The following is a 20665-nucleotide window of genomic DNA, read 5'->3' as shown; positions in this document are numbered from 1 at the left end:
CTATTTGTTCAAAGATTAATCGATTCAATATAACTAAGTGAACCGTTTTTGGAAGCAGATAAACGTGCCTCAAAGAAAATTTAGAACCTTATATACGGATCTAATAGATATGATACTGCAGAATCCAGGACGAACTGTTTATTTTTTTTTTGGTTGTTTATCACAAAAAGACAACGAGAAAATTGTCATCGTGAATTCAAATATAATAGGAAAACCTATGTTCGGGGATAAGTGGAAAGAAATTGATAGTATTGAATTTAGTGTCTTTATAGGCTTATTTTTGCTGGCAGGAGTATAGAATATATCCTGCAATGTATGTATAGAAAATTTGTTGAATGCAGAAAAAATGTGAATTATTCGCAAAGCTATGATGAGTTTGAAAGGACTGTTTAATATATCTAAAGCTTTGTAATTTGATGATCGAGAAACATGTTTCTATAGGGGATAAAAAAGTCAATTTTAGCCATTTGCTATTTGTATGATATATAGATAGATATATAGAATGGAAATACAATCATAAGCAAGTAACTTTGTCCATACATATATGACAAAACATACATATATTAAAAAATAAGAATGCCTCTTTTGATATTTATACGAAATTACATCTTTTAAACTATACTTGTGTATAGACGATACATTTCATCATTTGTGGCAAAATGGCAGCTCCTTTAATCTGTTGCAAAAGATCTATAGAGCGACTAAAGGCAATTCCTTCCGTTGTTCAGACATAACGCCAACTAAAACTCACTGAATATAGTAGTAGTCCTTTAGAACAGTGTTGCACAAAATGGACTGACCGACGAGCTTCAAAAAATACCAGATCATATATTTTATAGAAAATTACTACTGACAATGAATTTCTTGAAAAGAATAAAACTTTATAGTTCCATAAAAAGATAATTTTGATTTTTTTTTCTCGATTAAAACTATATTAGTCTGTCCACGTAACATTTCTTAGTAAAGAAGGGTATGATTTCGCCTGATTTTTCTGAGTTTCGATCGTGTTGTTGTCCATGTGATTGTTGTAACAGTACATGAGGTAAATTTAAAAAAATGTCAAAATATCAGTTTTTCAATATTTGTATAACACTTCATGTCTTATATCCTTTCCTGGAAGGATCCTCCACTAAACCATGCAGTAAGCACATTTTATAGAAGGAAGTCAGGAATACAGAAAACGTGGTTTGCATTCTTTATCGTCGTTTGTAACACCAGCAATATGATTACCTTAAATCGTCTACATTTTCAAACACTAAAGAAGAAAAGAAATAGCACAGCCGCGAGCAAAGAATTTTATTGCTTTATTCAGGAATCCATTACTTCTCTGACATATCTTTAATCCACAGTTTTTCCAAGTTACTTTTCTCTTTATAGAATCGAAATTGCGATTGTCGACAGTCAAAGTAAACAATATTATGAAAGATTAGTAAATTAATTTCAAATCGCCATAATTGGAAGAGGTACTTCTAGAAAAATGAATGCTTGAATTTCTCAATTTTTCTGAATCGAATAAAAAATATGCATTTCTGAAATAAAATGGTCATTTAAATTTCTGATTAGTTTCTCTAAATTTAAAAATAATCATATCTCATAAAATTATGTGGATAGAAATGTTAAACTTAGCGTAAGCATAGATGATATGTAAGAGAAACATTTTATTAATCAACGCTTTTCTCAATGAGGGGCGTATAAAAATTTAGTTTTTAAAACTTTTTGCTATCAAGTTCCAAAGAACCTAAACTGATTTTATTCCATTTCTCATTTTTATATTGACTTATTTTGTTTTTCATTATTCATTTATTCCTAAATATAATATTTAGGGAAATTAAATTTTGTTCCAGTTTCTTGGGAGACATGCATAATTCTTTATAATATTTGTTCAGAAAAAATATACATTGCGAAACTACTGTTGAAAAATATCAAACTTCTTTTTAACTCTGTGATCTCTCACACAGTTAAGAAAAGTTATAAAAAATTCACTCATAACTTGTCTGTGTGTGTGAGTGAACACAAAACTGCTTTGGCACTTATTTTTTTTAAAATTTTGAACCTGGGTCAGATGACGAGAACAACACTTGAGCTGACATCTCCTTTTACAAATTTCTTTACCATATCAGCGGACAGCGTTTCGCTCAGACGACAGTTTTAATCTGCTGCAGGTACGCATACACGGTGGTTCTTTAGTGGAATTGTGTCTCAAACCTGGTGCCCTCTGGCTCCGAGGCCAAGACCACACTGCTAAATCAGCGCTATCAAGATTCGTTACTGCCATTCCCTAAATACCCATTATTTCCTCATAATAAACAAAATTCTATTATGAAAGATCGATTTTTTATACATTATAAATTTATTAATATATGTAATTCTTCGTTATTCAAATAATATTGCAAAATAATTACTTTAGACGAATATAACAACATCTGTTTTTAACTTAACTTAATATTTAATAAATGTCCTAAATTATTTAAAATTCCAGAAATATTGGTTTTTATATCGAGTATTTCTTCTATTATAATATCGACATAGAAATAATACTTTAAATATGTCAGTTTGGTTAAAGCAATAAGCAATTAAATACTTAACTGACACACACACACACACACACACACACACACACACACACACACACACACACACACACACACACACACACACACACACACACACATACACACACACACACACCTTTGAACATATTCCGATATCCTTTCAGAGAAGGAAGTTTTGCTCCTATCATGGAGTATTTATATTTTAAATTGTAACGGATATATCAGAAGATACTTTTCATGCATCAACGAATGCAGAAAACAGTTTTTGCATAAAATATTCCTGCACTCTGTGAAAGCAGTACCGCTTTGTTATTTCCCCACTTCTAAACTTTTGGTAAGGTATTCCACATGGAATATCTTTACCTTTTCGTTTTGACGCGTAGCTATGCGTTGTTACCATAGTAACTGTCGAAAGCAACCCGAAGAACAACAGCAAATAAAAGTCTGAAAAAGAGAAGCAGACGAGAAAAAAAGCAGTGAAAAAGAGGTGAAATTGCAGTTTTGGTGTATTTTTCTGCTTTGCATTCGAATAGTTATTCGTTTCGAGAAAGAAGAAAAAGATTTTCATCCAGAAATAAACTTTTTTTTTTCGACTACTGACACGTGTTTGATGTTTTTAATGTAAAAGAAAGAGAATCGGGAAAATATAAACGAAACGTTACATAACCGAAGAAGACCTTGGAAAAATCTAGTCAAAGGAAACTAATTAATTTTTTAATAAGTTTCATTGAACTTTGTTTGAATAGCAATTTATCAATATAAAAGAAATCCGGTATTTCAAAGAAAATGCATAATTATAACTATTTCGTCGGCTCAGTTTCAGAAAAGGATCTCTAAAATGTCAAGAATTTTGTTATTCAGGATATTGTGTTTCATTATTAAGTGATTTATAAGAACATTTTTGTTTTGGAGTGCAAAAATTCCAAGCACATAAAATATATAAACCTTCTTAAAATATAATTTTCACGAAAGTTTGGTCGTTTTTTCTAAAAATATTTGTTGGCCTGCTGCATGTTAAATCGGACATCAATATCAAGCATCATATGGCACGGAATTCGGAAAAGAAGAGTGTTAGCTGAAGTAATCTGAGTAAAGATCTAAATTACAAGGCTCATCGCGAAATCGCCTTTATGTTACTTTTAAACAGTATTTTAATATAATTAAAATTGCACGATATATTGATTATATTTGATGCTTTGTCTCAAAATCTTGTAATCACATAATATACATGATATGAATAATCGATTTCTACACAAACTGGATATCTGATACTTTAGAAAGAACTTAAAACGAAAGGAATTTGAAAATAATTATGAAAAAAAAAAAAAAGAACGCGACGGAAGCCAATAACTTTTTCTCAAAATGGTAGCACAGTATATTCCACTACTAAAATATCAGACATATGGCCTGTAGGAGTAATTTTTCGTAATTAAATGCACTCATCACAAATTCTCACGTGTTTATTCTTTCTATATCAAAGCCGCTACATAATTTACAAAAAGGAAATTATGTATTAAAAAATTAGTTCTTGAACTAATGCGCGCTTTGTAAATTATAGTAAAAAGACTAAAATGAAATTATTTTGAAAAAAAAAAATCCAACAAATTCTTAAAAATGACATTTATACAATCGCAGTAAGATAATATAGTAAACATGTATATAAAAAATGTAACGATAAATGTAATAAACTGATTATTAGGAATAATTGCAGTGATTATTTATAATCACTAGTAAATTAAGATATGATTAGGAAAAAAATTACTGGTAATAATTTTATAATCACTAGATTAATCACTTTTGTCATACATATACTTCACTTATGTAATCGAAATATGCTGAGTAATATGATGTAAAACTTATTTACTAAAGTTTTTCGCTTGTTTGTAAGTTTGTCTTAGAAAAGATAGAGTTTAAAGATGTTCCTAGCCTTGTTTTAAAATTTATTGAGAGTCACACATAGCCGTTGGCGTCTTTTTGTTTTCTTTATAGTACTTGTTGTCTTAGATTAATAGTCATGTCAAAAAACACATCATCGCGAGAAAGGGGGAGCGCACAGGCACATACAGACACTAATGCACATATTATTATATAGATGTAGATATGTAGATATATTTTTAGATATATTATATAGATGTAGGTATATAGATATATTTAATCCATCCAGATGAAATGAATGGATTAAATTTCATTAAACTCTATACTGTCTTTCGGGGCATAATAAATTAACAAAATTTTTTTTCCTTAATTTTAAACGACAGTGTATATTTATTTATAGATAAATACAACTGACATCAGTTAGATAGATTTCAAAAATTCAAATTTTTTTTATTAACTTTAGTTAAATTTGAATTATTGATTTAAACTTCTTTTGTTTTGATTGTTATGGAGCTATTACATCCTTTTGTTTCCAATTGATTTTTCTAATTGAAAAATCATATGTTTATAAACAATTAATCTTCAAGAACAACTGTAATTCTTTATTATTTTCAAAACCTTTGATTTAATTAAAAAAAGGGACATTTTTTAAGTTCATTCAAAAGTTTTAAATGAAACTTTCAGCCGGGAGAGCATGGTCGGTAGGGCGTTGGATTCGCGGTCCTTGGGTAGCGAGTGCGAGCTCCGCTGGCCGAAGACTCCTCGTGTGTGGTAGCTGGCGCACGTACAAATCTGTCTTGGCCCCAAAGTCCTCCATGTCGAGAGTAATACCACTGGGGGTACTGGATCAGGGGTGATCGTTCTCTCATTCAGGTCTGGATTACGATCTGTGAAATGCATGAATGAAGTCTGCCCCGTAAAAAGGATTGCGACGTGTGTGCAGCTAAGTCGTACTAGCGCCATCTAATGCTAAGAAATGCTAGATGGAGCTACTGAAAAAAAAAAGAAAAAAAAAGAGACGAACTCTTGGCTTAAAATTACTGACTTGGCTTAAGTCACCGGGCTTGTCTATGACAAGTGCTATGAGAAACAACAAGTTAAACTTTTATGTAAAAAAACAATGGAATATAGTTCCGAAGAATAACGAATGAAAACCGAGTGTCTAAGGATAGTTCTGCAATTTTCATCATGCTTAGGAATTATTACTTTTAAATTTTCGTGTTCAAAAAAATACGAAGAAAATATTCAAAATTTATAAATATAATTTGGTGATTCTCCACATTTTAGAGCTTTCTGAATTCCTCAAGTCATTTTTAGATTTTTGTCTAACTGTTTGTAAACAGGAAACTTAAAAGTGGAATTCGGTGGATGAAACTTAATATGAAGGGACTAAAGATTTGTATCATGTTTTAGACAAAACCACTCAACAGGAATTCTGACAGCCAATCTGATTTCAAACCTGCTTGTTTGTTTAAATCTATCTTCCAGTTTATCTATGTGCCCGAGTGTCTAATATTGGACTAAATCCGTCTTTCAGAGTGTCATCCAATTCGTGAATAAATATGTCAGCCAGTGCATCCAATTTTGGGTTAAATCTGTCTGCCAATGTATTCGGTTTTGGACTATATCTGTCTAGCAGTCCGTTTAATTTTGGACTAAATATGTCTGCCTCAATGTCTAATTTTGGAGTGAATCTGTCTGTCAGTGTTTCAAATTTTCGGCTAAATCTGATTTTTATTTCGTTTAATTTTGGGCTAAATCTGATTGTTATTTTGTTTAATTTTGGGCTAAATCTGTTTATTAGCGTATCTAATTTTGTATTAAATCTGTTTACTAGTGTATCTAATTTTGTACTAAATCTGTTTACCAGTGTATCTAATTTTGTACTAAATCTGTTTACTAATGTATCTAATTTTGTACTAAATCTGTCTGTCTCTATGTCTAATTTTGTTTGGTAGTGTATCAAATTTTGGACTAAATCTGCCTAATGTGTCTAATTTTGTACTAAATTTGTCTATCATTATGTATGCGGATATGATAACTCGAAATACAATAGGTAAGAAAAATGAAATTTGGTAACTGATTTTTAAATCACAAAGAGCAGATTTATACGAAATTAAGAATCTGATAGATCAATAGAAAGATGTTTAAAATGTAAATTAGATTTCATTTAACATACAATGAAATAAAATAAAGATTAAACAGTAAACAAGAAAGACGAGTGGAGGAACTCATACTAGTTAATAGCAGAAGTTTAATTCATTACTCAGTCTTATTATTCAACAGTTTCTCTTTGTTGACATTAAACTATTGACTTGAACTTGTATTCATTTAAAACTGTGAACATAATTGACGTTTCCTGACTATTTTTCAAATTATTTATTTAAAATGACTTGAAAGCTCTTACTGCTCATTTGCAACTTTCCGAAATTGAAAAGAACTTACGCAGAATCAAAATTTTAAATTTATTCCAATTCCATTTGTAAAGACGTAAACAAAAATAACACTTCTTTAAAACTAGCAGAATGTTGTTTTAATGCATACTCTCTTAGAAAACACATTAGAGATCAGCATGTTATTTGAATTTCAATTCCATTAAATTCACGACTCACCCGACACAAAAAGGAGGCGAATGAAAAACGAATTTGCTCTAAGCTCCCGATGTGTTTACTCAAAACATTTTCGCTTTCATGTTTAAAAATGAATGCAAATTCATCTTCCTTTGATCAGCCTTCAAATACACTTACCTGCTTCTTTCTCTGAGCAGATGAACATTGAAATTCGTGTTAGAAATGAAATTTCACGCGTTTTCGTGCTATTGAAATAAAGTACAAGAGTTTTAGCTAGCACATCTGCGATTTTTTTTAGTTCTAAACAACATTCGGTGGAAACCAACATTGCAAAAAGCTTTCCTCCACAGCATCTATTCTCTTTCTTTGAATGGGTTCCAGACGATAAAATGAATGTCTGCACCAGCCTGCGTTTGAATAACTTATCACATTTTGAAGGTTCCTATTTATGGTGATCTGGATTTGGATTTCTGAGATAAATTCAAAAAGAATACATATTTCTAGAATTTATATATTATTCAACAATAACAAAGGAATTTAAAATTCTGTCCAAAACATTTAAATAATTTTAAATTCAAATTCAACTTCTAGACACGAAAATATTTACTTACAATGTTTCCAAAACATGTAACATGAAATTAGTTAAACAGCTGATAATAACAGCGCTAAGTTAACAGGGCAAATTTTCTAATATTATTATCTTATTATATTATGACGTAAATGTAATATCTGGATCGTTCAAAAATTGATGGAAAGATGCTTTTAAGTTGTATTTTATAAACAAATGTCTAATAAATTTATCAAAAAAAAAATCCTAGTTTGAAAAAATATTTTTTTTATTAATATATTAACAAATGGATTATTTTATTTAAATTGTTTTCAACTAATCATCCTCATCATAAATATTAAGTAATGTTGAATAATTTTTTTGTATCAATTCGCTACCAGGTGGCGCCACTTGCACGGAATTAAAAATTCATTAAATTAGTTAACCCTTTAAAGGGCCATTTTTTTCTAGTCATATTATGTTAAAATATTTTTTAGACTTGAAATTAGAATAAGAAAAGGGAAAGGGAAAATTATAGATATTATCAAATTATTTAGATATAATCAAATTAAATTTATTAGATAAATTTAATTGGATTAATTAATTAATTTGGTTAATTAATAATTAAGTAACAAATCAAGACACATCATTTTGTGTGAGATAAAGAACTGAAGCATCTAAGTTTCTGTCTTTCTAAAAAAAATTGTCAGAACTTATGCCAATCTACATAATTTCATACAAAGATTGATAAAATTGGTGGGAAGCATACTTCCCATGGCCCTAGAAAGGGTTGAATTGTTTTCAACTAATTATTCTAGAGTATATGATTCCTCATCATAAATATTAAGGAATGTTGAATAATTTTTTATCAATTCGCTACCAGTTGGCGCCACTTGTACGGAATTAAAAATTCATTGAAGTAGCTAATTAACTGATATGTAATCTCTGAAAACATTTAAATAATGTTTTGTTATAGATAACACAAATAATGCAACATTTAAAAATTCTAGCTCATCATAAATTGAGAAGGAAATTTAAAAAACAAATCACAAAGAAAACTAAAATTAAGAATGACTTCGAACAATTTTTTTTGAAAAAAATGTATGATTAATCAAACAAATTTGTTGAAGATGCGATGCAATAATTTTTTCGCTTGTAACTGCAAACATTACACAAATCTGTTTCTCTAAAAATATGTACTAATTAACATATTAAAAAATAATTGAAGAAATCTTAGAAATATGAATTTCAGTTGTTTGATTTATTAGATAATTCCTAAAAGCATTACTTTTACATAGAGTAAAGCATTCATCATCTTCATTATTATCCATTTGAAAATACTTTTTTTCTGATTTTACAGTACTTACTGAACGGAAAAAGAATTTAAAACCAAATTGTTATTTATGATAATGATTTTTAAATTTATATACAGACGGTGTGCAAATAAATAACCTAGTTATTAACAATGTTTCATAAAAGCAAATAAATAGAGATTATTGCATTATTCAAATGCTGAGTAATAGCCAGCAATTTGGCAGGTTACATCTTTCTTGTGACATAATGGATTCAAAACTTATTATCATCATATTTTTTTGTCAATTAATATTGAATTTTTCATCTTCTCTTCTCTTTTTTTTAAACTGATATTTAGTGAGTTCAAATTTAGTTTATGATCAATGATAAAATCTTCTCGTCTTATTTCGGCAATACTATATAATAGAAAAGGTAACAGAATTATAGCGAAGGGCATGATTAAAAAAATACCCCGTATCTTTTGTAATAGCGTTGTAGCGGATAGTTATGAGCGAGGATCGAACCTGGAACCTTGTGTTTCGCAGCCGAGTAGCGAGACAAGACAAAAGTAATTACTCGTGCCCCATAGCTGTTACCTGGCTTATAAGCTTTCACCACAGTACTCTCCCTCCAGTGAGTGGGAGGTGAGACGAACGATATGGCTGTTGAGTGGTGATGTATTAGCTGTTGAGTCTAATGTATCTGTACCCATTTGAGTAGCGCCAAGCGTTATGGCGAGCATGTGTGGGTGAATGGTTGCGTCAAGAAATTCAATTATTTGACAATCATTTGGCTGTCATTTAGTTACAAGCTAAGAAAACCATCACTATCTGTCATGTGACCTTACATTACAAAACAAATTCTAAAATAATTGACTTGATTTAAGAACAAAATCTGTTTGCCAGAGTTGAAATATTTTGGTACAATTTTTCGCTAAATGTGATTTTTACAATTTTTTATTGAAACTTTAAAAGTCATTTGTTATCATTTCCTTTAATTCTCCAAAAGTCAGAACTTTTGGCTTGGTTTTGGACAACTGGCGCGATTTTGTCGTGCTTGGCGAGAAACGGACACTAATTTTGAGTCTTATCTAATTGACATGTTTAAAATGTTATTAATATAAAAAGAATAATAAATGTGAGTTATTAAAATATTTTGAAATCAGGAATTTCATTTTACAATGAAACTATGAAATTTATGAATTTGATCCTGGGGAATTGAACATTTGATGAACAGCTAATCGGTTCGACTATCTAGCAAATAGAAGAATGTATCAACAACAACCTTTTGAAGAAATTTAAAATAAGTATTCGAAACACTTCTAGATTGCAGTGATACACCTTTCCATTCTATTATTCACAATACTACGTTATTTTACTGTTGCAGAATTTTATTTCATTAAAGCTTTGTTTGATCATTTAATCTAATGTATTCGTTTCTTTTATTTAATTCACTGGCGATTTTGTGTATTAGTGAATATTTTGTACATTTGCAAAAGTTATTTATAATGGTTTGTACGATCAATTATAGGGGCCAATAGGTGAAGTATTAATGTTATTGTAAAAATGATTAAATTTTTTTTTGCTTCTTTAGAAAATATTATATTTTTAAGCTAATTTATTAAAATGTACGCAATGATTTATTTTGTCTTCAGTCTACGTGGATTTAAAAATGACTGCTATTTTTTATAAATATTTAAGAATTTTTTTTATCAATGCACTTATTGAGAAAAAATTAACTCTTTCCAGTTTGGTAGTGCAATTCTTTCATCAACTATATCGAAGATTTAATTAAATTTTTAATGAATAATTTTATTAATGAGAGAAAATTAAATTGAATCTTTAAAAGCAAAAGTATATTTTTAAAGCTTAAAAATGTACTTGCTTCATTAAGTATTAAAAATTTTACCTAAAAGCATCAAATATTTTAACTATCATTCTTGAAAGAATTTAAATTGCTTTTTATTGCAAAGCACTTCAATCTATTCTGCACTGCGTCGTGAATAATGTATTTTCCTCTCATAAAAATAGTCAAAGAAATGCAAATCCATTTTTAAAAAGTTTAAATGGTTGATTTTTCTTTACATTCTGAAAGAATTGTATAGAAAGTCATTGGTTAGAATGAGATTAATTTTTAAAGGAACCGAACTGAAGAATTTGCAACGAATGTAAAAAAAAAAAAAGTCGATCAATTTTGCAACTTCACGACACTAAATTAATTTAACTAATAAATAAATTTAACTTAGCCCATTTTAGCAATATGTCTAGTTATTGCCGATTATATTATTAAAATATTTGCAATAAATCATAATTTTAATCATTTTATAGTATGTTTAAATTTTTAATGATATTTTGTTATGATATCTAATATAACAGAGTTCGATAAAAATATAATTTTTAGTATTTTACACATTTAAAAATTATTATTAAATCAACAGATTTTTGATGAAAGAATTGCTTTAATTTTAATACCTCAATAAAAGCGTTATTAAGCGTTTTTAAGCAACTTTTATTATTTTTTTTCTTTTATGATTATAATATATTTCATGATAAATTATTATAATTATTATGAGTACATAATAATTTTTTTTACTATTTCGTAGATGTATTTACAAAAAATGAATACTCATATTATGTTAATGTTAATTCTCTAATTGATAATTGAGCTGGAAATTTTTTGTTAATGTTGCATAATCATCGGAGAAGTACAACAGAACAGGATTTGGGAATTTTTGTGCATTAACAAGTGAGCGAAAAAATTGAGGTGCAAAATTATATCTTTCCAGACAGGAAACTCATAAGTGTGAAAATCAAGTTCAATAAAAATATGTAATATAGGATATGCAAATTATCTGAAATTTAAAAGGAGTAAGATGGATTTCAAATTTCTTTATTTAAAGTTACCAGCTCTAGCACTTCATTAAGATTAAATATTATAACGTAAATAAAGTGAGCGGTTTCGTCTTTCATGTATAAAACAGAACGTGGAAGAAAAGAGATGAAGAAACTTGTCGTAAATAAAACTCTAGACACATTTTGCTCCAAATGAAACATTTCACCTAACACAGAAAGTGATAAATAAATCATCTTCAAAGACTGTCCATCATTGAAATAAGATGTACACAAAACTGCAAGCTCGAAATCAGCTACTGTGGGAACGCCGTCCGCAGCTAAAAAAGCAAAGCAACCGCAAAAAAATGAGGCGGCCGTATCTACGCTGTCAAAGAACCATCAGTTAAAAGTCGAATCCTCTTGCTCCGAAGAGCGATGCTGCCGGCAGATAACCATCTCTGACACGCGCCTTTTAAAATTCCAAAACTTCCTCCTAGTTCATTCCGTCCGTCCGTCCGTCCGTCCTCAGTCCCAGCATGGGCAACAATTTATCAAAGTCACGACCAGAGAGCTTTTGAGGTATTCGGTGGTTTTGCTTTCGTTTAATTCTTCTCGACTTTTCAAAAGGGAGAGGGGTGGTGGTGGTGGAATGGAATGATTCGAAGACAGAAATAAGCAGAAGTAAGGAGAGCAAGAAGAAAAAGAATGCTGGGTTGGCAGAAAAGGCGGTAAACCGTTACCTCCCTCAAATAAATTGTGTCTAGAATGACATGAGTTTGAAACATTAGAAATTAAATGACAGGAACAGAAGATGTCGTTGGATAATTCGCTGTTCTTGAGCAATTTGACTGTTTGATAGGTAACATGAACGAGGAATAAAGATTTGTGAGCATTTGCATTGCGATTGACATTTAGGGGTTAATAGAAGGTTAGAAACAAATGAAAAAAATTAATGCATAGCTGTATGTTTTCTACTACATTAAACTTTAAAATGGGGCTTCTTCTTTTGTTTCTACTCCGATTTGCTCAATGAAGAATTTCATTTATATCAATTTATATAAACGTTTTTTATATATAATGTTTGAAAATATTCCTTACAACTATTACATCGATTAATTTACTTATATTAAAAAATATTTATTGTTTTTCTATCATATAATGCAAGGTTTCGAACATTTCTAATAGCGATTAGTATTAATTTTAAACCATTTGTCTGCTTTAAATACCAAATTAACGATACAGCAAGACATATACGTAAAAATTGAAGTACGTCTTGTTGAAATTCATGTTATTTTTCAACTAAACACACACACACACACAAGCAAACAAGCGCCAAAAAATGCCTAATCGTTGTATTAGAAGCTTTTCACGTTTCTTTATGTAACAAAATATTTCATTCCACAAAATTCAAGTGTTTAGGTTTAGACACAATAAATACATATATTAAAGAAAATTATAAATGACATTAAAATGAAAAAAAATATGATATAGTTTATAAAAGAGCAAGACAAGAATTAACAAAATGAAACTTAAAAAACTATTAGACAATATAAAATTTACAAAAAAAGAGAGGTTCTTGAAAAGAACACACACACACACACACACACGCACACGCACACACGCACGCACACACACACACACACACACTAACACACACACACTAACACACACACATTAAATATTAAAAAACAAGAATTCATCAGTCTGTGGCACAGTTATTATATCGCAAATATTAATAAATAAAAATGATTATAATTTTTCCGATGTAAAAAAAATATTTATTGATGTCCCATTATTTTTAAACCACATATCAGAATTATTAATGAATAAGGTAAATAGATAAAGGTTGCAATAGATTTAACGTGCAATTGATTTGTAATAAATGATAATCTAATTTATAAACCAAATTTTCTGCGTATAATATATAAAAGTGTTTTTTTTTTATTTCAGTACTTTTCATATTATCGAAGTCAGCGGGTGAGGAAGAATGTTTATGTAAGTATCTTTTCTTTTGAATTATTTTCTAAGATTATACCATATGTACTGCAATCCATTTCACTAAAATCAAAAGCTGACCGAAGTTAAAATATTCTATACATATTTTAATAATTTTTCATAATTATTTAATATTTTCATGTAAATATATTATTCTATAGATACCATTTTGGTGTGAGTCATTTATATCAAAGAAAATCAACGGTTAAATATTTTACAATTTACAATAAAATTGATAAATTCATATTAAAATGTTTTGATGTTTGCAAGAATCATTTTCATATATACAGGATGATTAATCCAAAACATCTTGCAAAAATAAGAAATGTTGATTTTGTATGGGAAAATATGGACGGAAATGTAGCTTATGAGAGCAGACGTGAGCTTAATAATGGAGCTTATGATCGTAAGGACGATAGGAACACCAACTAAATGAGAAAGATAGATAAACTCCCCCCCCCCCCCCAAAAAAAAACATTCATTGATTACATTTGAAATAAAGTGTTTATAATAATAACAATAATAAATGTTTTGGATGTTAGCAAGAATCATTTTCATATATACAGGATGATTTTTCAAAACATCTTGCAAAAACAAGAAATGTTGATTTTGTATGGGATATAAGGATGGAAATATAGCTTATGAGCGCAGACGTGAGCTTAATAATGGAGCTTATGATCGTAAGGAAATTAGGAACAACAACTAAATGAGAAGGATAGATAAAATCCCCCCCCCCCCAAAAAAAAACCATTCATTGATTACATTTGAAATAAAAAGGTGTTTATAATAATAACAATAACCATAGTATGGCATGTGGATTGACGCATATTATTAAAAACACATATTAGTAAGTTATAGTCTAGTCACTGGATTTTCATTGAAGTCAAAGGGATTTTTGTAGATTATGTGCAGCCTTAGAGAAGGCATCCACGCATGCCAAATTTGATGATTGTAGTCAGTTTATACCGGCCAAGAAGTTAGCACATGTTAGTAAATGAAAGTCTGGTCATTTGATCTTCATTGAATTCGTGGATCATAAGATCTTAAAAGAAGACATCTATGTATGCCAAATTTGATGATCATAGTCAGGATGGACTGACCAATTTGTCAGCTTATTAGATGGTAAACGGGCCCTCAACTTAACACAATGTGGTCCCTCAGGATATGTATGTTGGCTCAAAACTTCTCCATGTAAAACTAACAGAAGAGGTAGGGTGAATCTCGGTAAACGGTGAAAAAATAAAAGCCCTCTTGGATAATTTGTCTTCTACACGAACATCAACACCCAACTTCCCGAATGTGGTCAAGTTTCGTAAATTTTCAAGCCCTTATTCTTATTCCTGAAAGAATGCAAAACGTTGACGTCGTCAAAAATGTAGTGTATTTTGAATGCATTTTTCCTCATATATCTGATAGATTATATGCCCAATGATTATGATAACAATAAATAACTAATAAATGTTTAATCATTCTTATAAAGGATCTCTTCATAGTTATACAGATCTGTTTCATATAATAGTCATAAGTATGTTGAGGTATATTCGCTCCAATTTCAACATTTATGTTTGCTTTTGTTTTTCCCACAAATTTACAATTTACCGTTCATGTGGATTTAAAAAGAACACCCATGAATAGATTGAAAATATCAAAATTGATAGTTTGTTGTAAAAAAGGAACCCCATTTTTGAAACATAAAAATTGCTTAAATAAAAAAAAAAATGACGTACTATTAGTTGGTACATTTTTGGTTTTTTCTCTTCAAAAATTTAGTATAATTTTTTATGATTTTTATGTTATATTGTAATACGACATTGTTAGTTTGATTTTTGTTTGTAATCCTTTATATAGTATACAGCATGCAATAACGTGCACTTTTCAGCTGCTAATATTTTGGCTAAGAAATACAACATCTTAAAAAATATTAAAATGTCCATAGAAAGTTTAATTACAAATTTTGAAAGCAAAAGGGTGCCACCCAAGGATCATCCAAAGTACAACCTCCAAAAACTTATTGCAGGTTTAGTCTCAAAAATTGCTTTTTCTAAATTCCTACAATATACATATAGTATGTGCGTAATGTAGCTGGTATGTACACACATTCTATATATAACTAAACATATATCATATGTAACATATTTTCAACTTATTGATGATTATTTTCTTATTAATTGATAATCCCTTTTATATTTGCCTACAAGTTGACATGTTCTATCAATTAATTACCTACAAGTTGATTGGGAATATTTTGCATTAATAATATATAAACTATATAATTGTTTCGAACATTTAGCTTATACATAAATTTTATTCTTTCATATTAGTATGAACTTTAGTTATAATTTTAAACGTTAATAACATGACAAAAACTACAGTTATCACATTATATCAGTTGTTTTTGGATATGTGGTCTGAACATCGTTTGAAAGTAAGTAAAAATATTTGGAATAATAGCACTTCATAGTATATTAACGAAACACAAATGTATTTTATAGAAGCATTTACAATACTTTTATAGGAAAAATTCTGATAAGCATAATAATTGAATAATGCAAAAATTATATTTACATCTTTTCATTTAAATTCACACATTTAAAAAAATTACCAATTATTTATAAAAAAAATATTCATAGCATTTTAAATGCGAGAGGAGAGGTCTCTATTATCTCTTGGCAACCAATATTTTCGAACGAAATTCGAAACTAATCGTGTTAGACAATGAACTGGTATATTCCATCCATCCAGTGTGAACTAATTACCTTAAATCTGTCGTTGCACATACTTTGTGCAGGAACTTCATTTCTGTTTACATAAAACACATCCATTTACATAAAATACATCTCTTTATATAAAATAGGTTGACGAAGGAACATCAACACCTACTCAGTCCTTACTGCTACTTTAAATAATGTTTTCTATTACATCAATGTACGTGCCCACACGTACGTGCCACATTTCATCAGATATTTTGTAGACAAATAAAAATACACAGTTATACAAAAGTATTTGCATATTCTGTAGATTAACTCATATATAGAATGCACTTACGTTGTTTCACCTATTTATTAGGTATAAGTAAATCTCTATATATTTTAGATTCTGTAACATAGTTTAATGCTGGAAAATATAAAAAAATATGTCTGGGTGAGCTAGGTTTATTTTGAAGTTTTATTTACATTCAAAATTAAATTGCTAGGAATTCTCTTTTAGGACATTGACAACATAAATTCATAAATAATTGATGAAATGTTAAAAATTCATTTTCACTTATAATTTATTATTTATAAACTAAGAATAAAATTGTTATTTAAAATTTTATTATTGATTACTCAAAGCGTATTAAAAGAATAGAAAAAATATTTATAACTTATAAAAAGTTTCGGAGTTTTAATATAACTATGATTCATCTAAACCAACTATTATGGAACGTTTATTAGTTTTATTGTAATGCTATTTTTGCATCTTCTTGATCCTTTACATTATCATTTTTACTTTCTTAAAATTGCTAAAATCATTAAATAAAAGTTACTTTAGTGACAGAAAACGAAAAATATAATTTTTTGACTTATTACTTTCTGCTAAATGCAAAATATATGGTTAATGTAAATCATAATAATTAACTATTTGTCGTATGAGTTTATGATAACTTAGTTCATCGTTATTCATTCTACTTTAATTAAAAATAATTATTGCTAGTATTAGTGACATTAATGTCAATACTAGTAATACTTATTTTTCATAAATGAAATGTTGTAGAAGATGCTCATTTGAATCATAATAATCATATTTTATCACTTTCATCACAAATCACACATGCAATATGTGATTTTTTGTGCTAAGAATTGATTGATATTTTGATCTTAACATTTTGTTATATCTTAATGTCACCTTTCTTTGTTTTTGAGAAGACCCATTAAAAATGTAATCTAATGGCATATTCGCAGCATTTGAGTGATGTCAATATGCACAAATGTGGTTTTCTGCGAGCCAATTATCAAATCTATTATTTAGTGTTAGTCAAAAACTATCTTGGAGCGAGAAAACTTATTTTTTAAACTTTATTTCTGCCAAAAATGTATTTTAAATTAGAATTTTTGCTTTGAAAAAATTCTAATATACATGAAATTTGGATTACTTAACTTTTAAAAAAATTATTGAATTGATAGATTCTTTTTTATGCCTTCTTCAGCTGGCAAAACCTACTGGTGCTTTGAATGTGATACATGGTCAGATCCTCGATGTCAAGACCCTTTCAACTGGACATCGTCTCCAAGCGAATTGCCAACGCTCAAACAGTGCGACGGTTGTTGTGTCAAAATCGTCACTAACTACTCAAAGCGTAAGTTTCGATCTTATGATGATGATGATGTCGCGTCCGCGTTTCGGCGGAAAGGGGGGGGGGTGCAGTAGCTTCTGAGGGTAGAGACCCCTGAACACCCGAGGGCAGAAATCTGATTTCTAGCTCATATGAAGATAACACATACACTCGCTTGCACAACCCCTTTTTACAGGGGGGGGGCACTTTCACACACCTCAGAGATAGAACAGAGGGGGAACAATAACCATGCCTGAACCAGTACGCCCAGATCACGGGGAAAACGCGCTACCCCTAAGCCAGAACACCGGCGTTGCAGTCTTAGGTCAGGCTAACAGCATTTTTCTTTGTTTCTTGGAATTAATTTGTATTTTTAAAATTTCAGTACTTTTTTTTTGCACTGAAAACAAGAAACTATGCAGAAATTCGCATGAAATGGAGTATTCGTACGTAATTAATCTACAGCTTAGTTAATAATAAGAATAAGCTGGCAAATGAGGGGCAGACTTCATAATAAATTTATAATATTCAATGGAATTATGACATAAATCATGATGTTAATAAAAAATTCAGAGCTTTCACAACAGGATTGGTGTAACTTGTAAAAACTGAAAATTTAGATAGTTAATGCTCATGATTTTACACGTCCTTCTCAAATAAAACCTTTGATAAAATTAGCTGAATCATTTTTTATGAAAGGTCGCACTTCATAATAAACAGAAGGGGAAATTTTTATAACTGGTACACAATTATAAAAATATTGTACTAAAAATTACTCAAAAATGTCTCAAAGAAATATTGTTTGAAAATATTTCATTTTTAGTAAAAAAGTTTATAAGTTTTCAGATTTGAAACTCTTAACATTGTTAAAAAATAAGTGGATTCTATATCTTTTTGACATTTTGAAGATGTTGAATTTCTTTTATTGTTTAGGAAGCTCAAAAAATACTATCATATAATATTTAAACACTAAAGTAAGAGTTTTTTCCATTATGAGGCTCTAAAAATAATTATTATCTAAGAAGAATCTAAAAATGACGTTTTCTTCAGAATGGCGATTCAAACCAAAAATGTTAAGGAAAAGAAAAAGTGAAGAAACTCAGTTATCCTTTTGATAAAAATTTGTCTATCAAATTCTGATATCGTAGTTTTAACTATAATTTTCAAAGGAATAGATTGAGAAATAAGAAGAGTTTATGGTGAATAGTTCCAAAATCAGTTTGATGCTGAGGGTGAAATTTAATCTCCTCAGCTTTTAAAACTATTAATGCGAACTCAGCTTTTAAAACTATTAACGCGAACTCAGCTTTTAAAACTATTAACGCGAACTCAGCTTTTAAAACTATTAACGCGAGGATACTAGATTTACCTTGACATAACTAACGTCGTCATCCTTATATAACCAAAACATCTGAAAGAAAAGGGGCATGATTCCTTTCTACTTTGAAGCCAAAATCTTTCTACTAGACCACAGTGAATTTTCAATGAATACTTAAAATATAAATAAAATTATCTTATTAATTATTTTTGATTGACTAAAGATTTCTTAAAACCTGATAGTTATAACAATTATAAAATTTATTTCCGCATTGAAAATTTTATTTCATTAAAACTTAAGCAGTTTAAAGGAATAGTGAACTTAGAAATTAGAAATAAATGATAAAAGTATCAAACGCTCTTTTTAATGTTTTATCACAAAATATACCTTATATTCTACTAAAATAACATTATAAAATATATTGTTCAATGAAATGAGTATTTGCAAGGTTTAGAGAAGCAAATGCATTTTAATCACTTTTTCTCAAAATTATGTTTTATTCAGATTTAATATATTTTAAATATACTAGGTATTTTAATTTTTGAGGAAATTTTATAAAATTGACAGTGAAGATTTCGATTAAAAATTAAAAGAAAACTGGGTATGCATTTTATGATTCGAATTCTTTTTGGCAGTGAAAAACTAATTTTAGTTCAGTATAACACAATATTCTTATGAAAATTTATTGCATGTGTACAAATATATCTCTGAAAAAATAATTTTTAATTACAGAATCATTCTTAGTTTTGTTCCAAATAAGTGTGTAACAAAAAAATAATAGATAAAATTAAAAATTGATTCGTTTGGAATGCTTTGAAATTTTAAAAATGTACATTTTTTTATTTTTTAAACTATTTTATTTCATTTTAAAGACATTTGAAGTATATATATATATATATATATATATATATATATATATATATATATATATATATATATATATATATATAATTTCATTACCATAAGTGAATAATTAGTAAAAAATGCCTAGTAACGCATCTATCCCAGGAAGAAGATTACAGACAACATTCGAAAGATATTGATTTTTATAACCCATTTCTGTTGGGTCGTTTGATTAGAAGCAATATTATAATATAAAATTCTGAATATTTCCAATTTAGTGTCGAATCTTTTCTGTCGAGAAAGGAGAAAGAAAGTTATTTAACGCAACCAATGTTTCACTCATTATTATGCCAGCATTTATGCACATTTTTTCGAAATAAAATATGGGACATATAATCCCAATTAGTTTTGCATGTAGGATTTATATGTTCCACTTAACAAAAATTATATTCTATTTTCATATAAAACAGAACTATAATTGGTTAGTATGTACAAAGTAAAACTGAATGAAATATAAATGTAATTGGAC

The 20665-nt window shown here is 28.8% G+C and overlaps 1 protein-coding gene across 1 annotated transcript in view; it reads left to right on the top strand.

Moving 5' to 3' along the window:
- Nucleotides 1-20665, top strand: part of LOC129961780 (protein quiver-like) — a 98863-nt gene that overhangs the window by 75761 nt on the left and 2437 nt on the right. Inside the window, exons 2-3 of the mRNA XM_056075346.1 lie at nt 13619-13663; nt 17850-17999. Coding sequence (XP_055931321.1) covers nt 13619-13663; nt 17850-17999 — 195 coding nt within the window. The remainder of the gene's footprint in view (nt 1-13618; nt 13664-17849; nt 18000-20665) is intronic.

This window comes from Argiope bruennichi, chromosome 2 (genome assembly GCF_947563725.1).
Source record: "Argiope bruennichi chromosome 2, qqArgBrue1.1, whole genome shotgun sequence".
NCBI lineage: Eukaryota > Metazoa > Arthropoda > Arachnida > Araneae > Araneidae > Argiope > Argiope bruennichi.
Note: the sequence above shows the minus strand (reverse complement) of the source record. Positions and strands in the feature narration are given on the sequence as shown.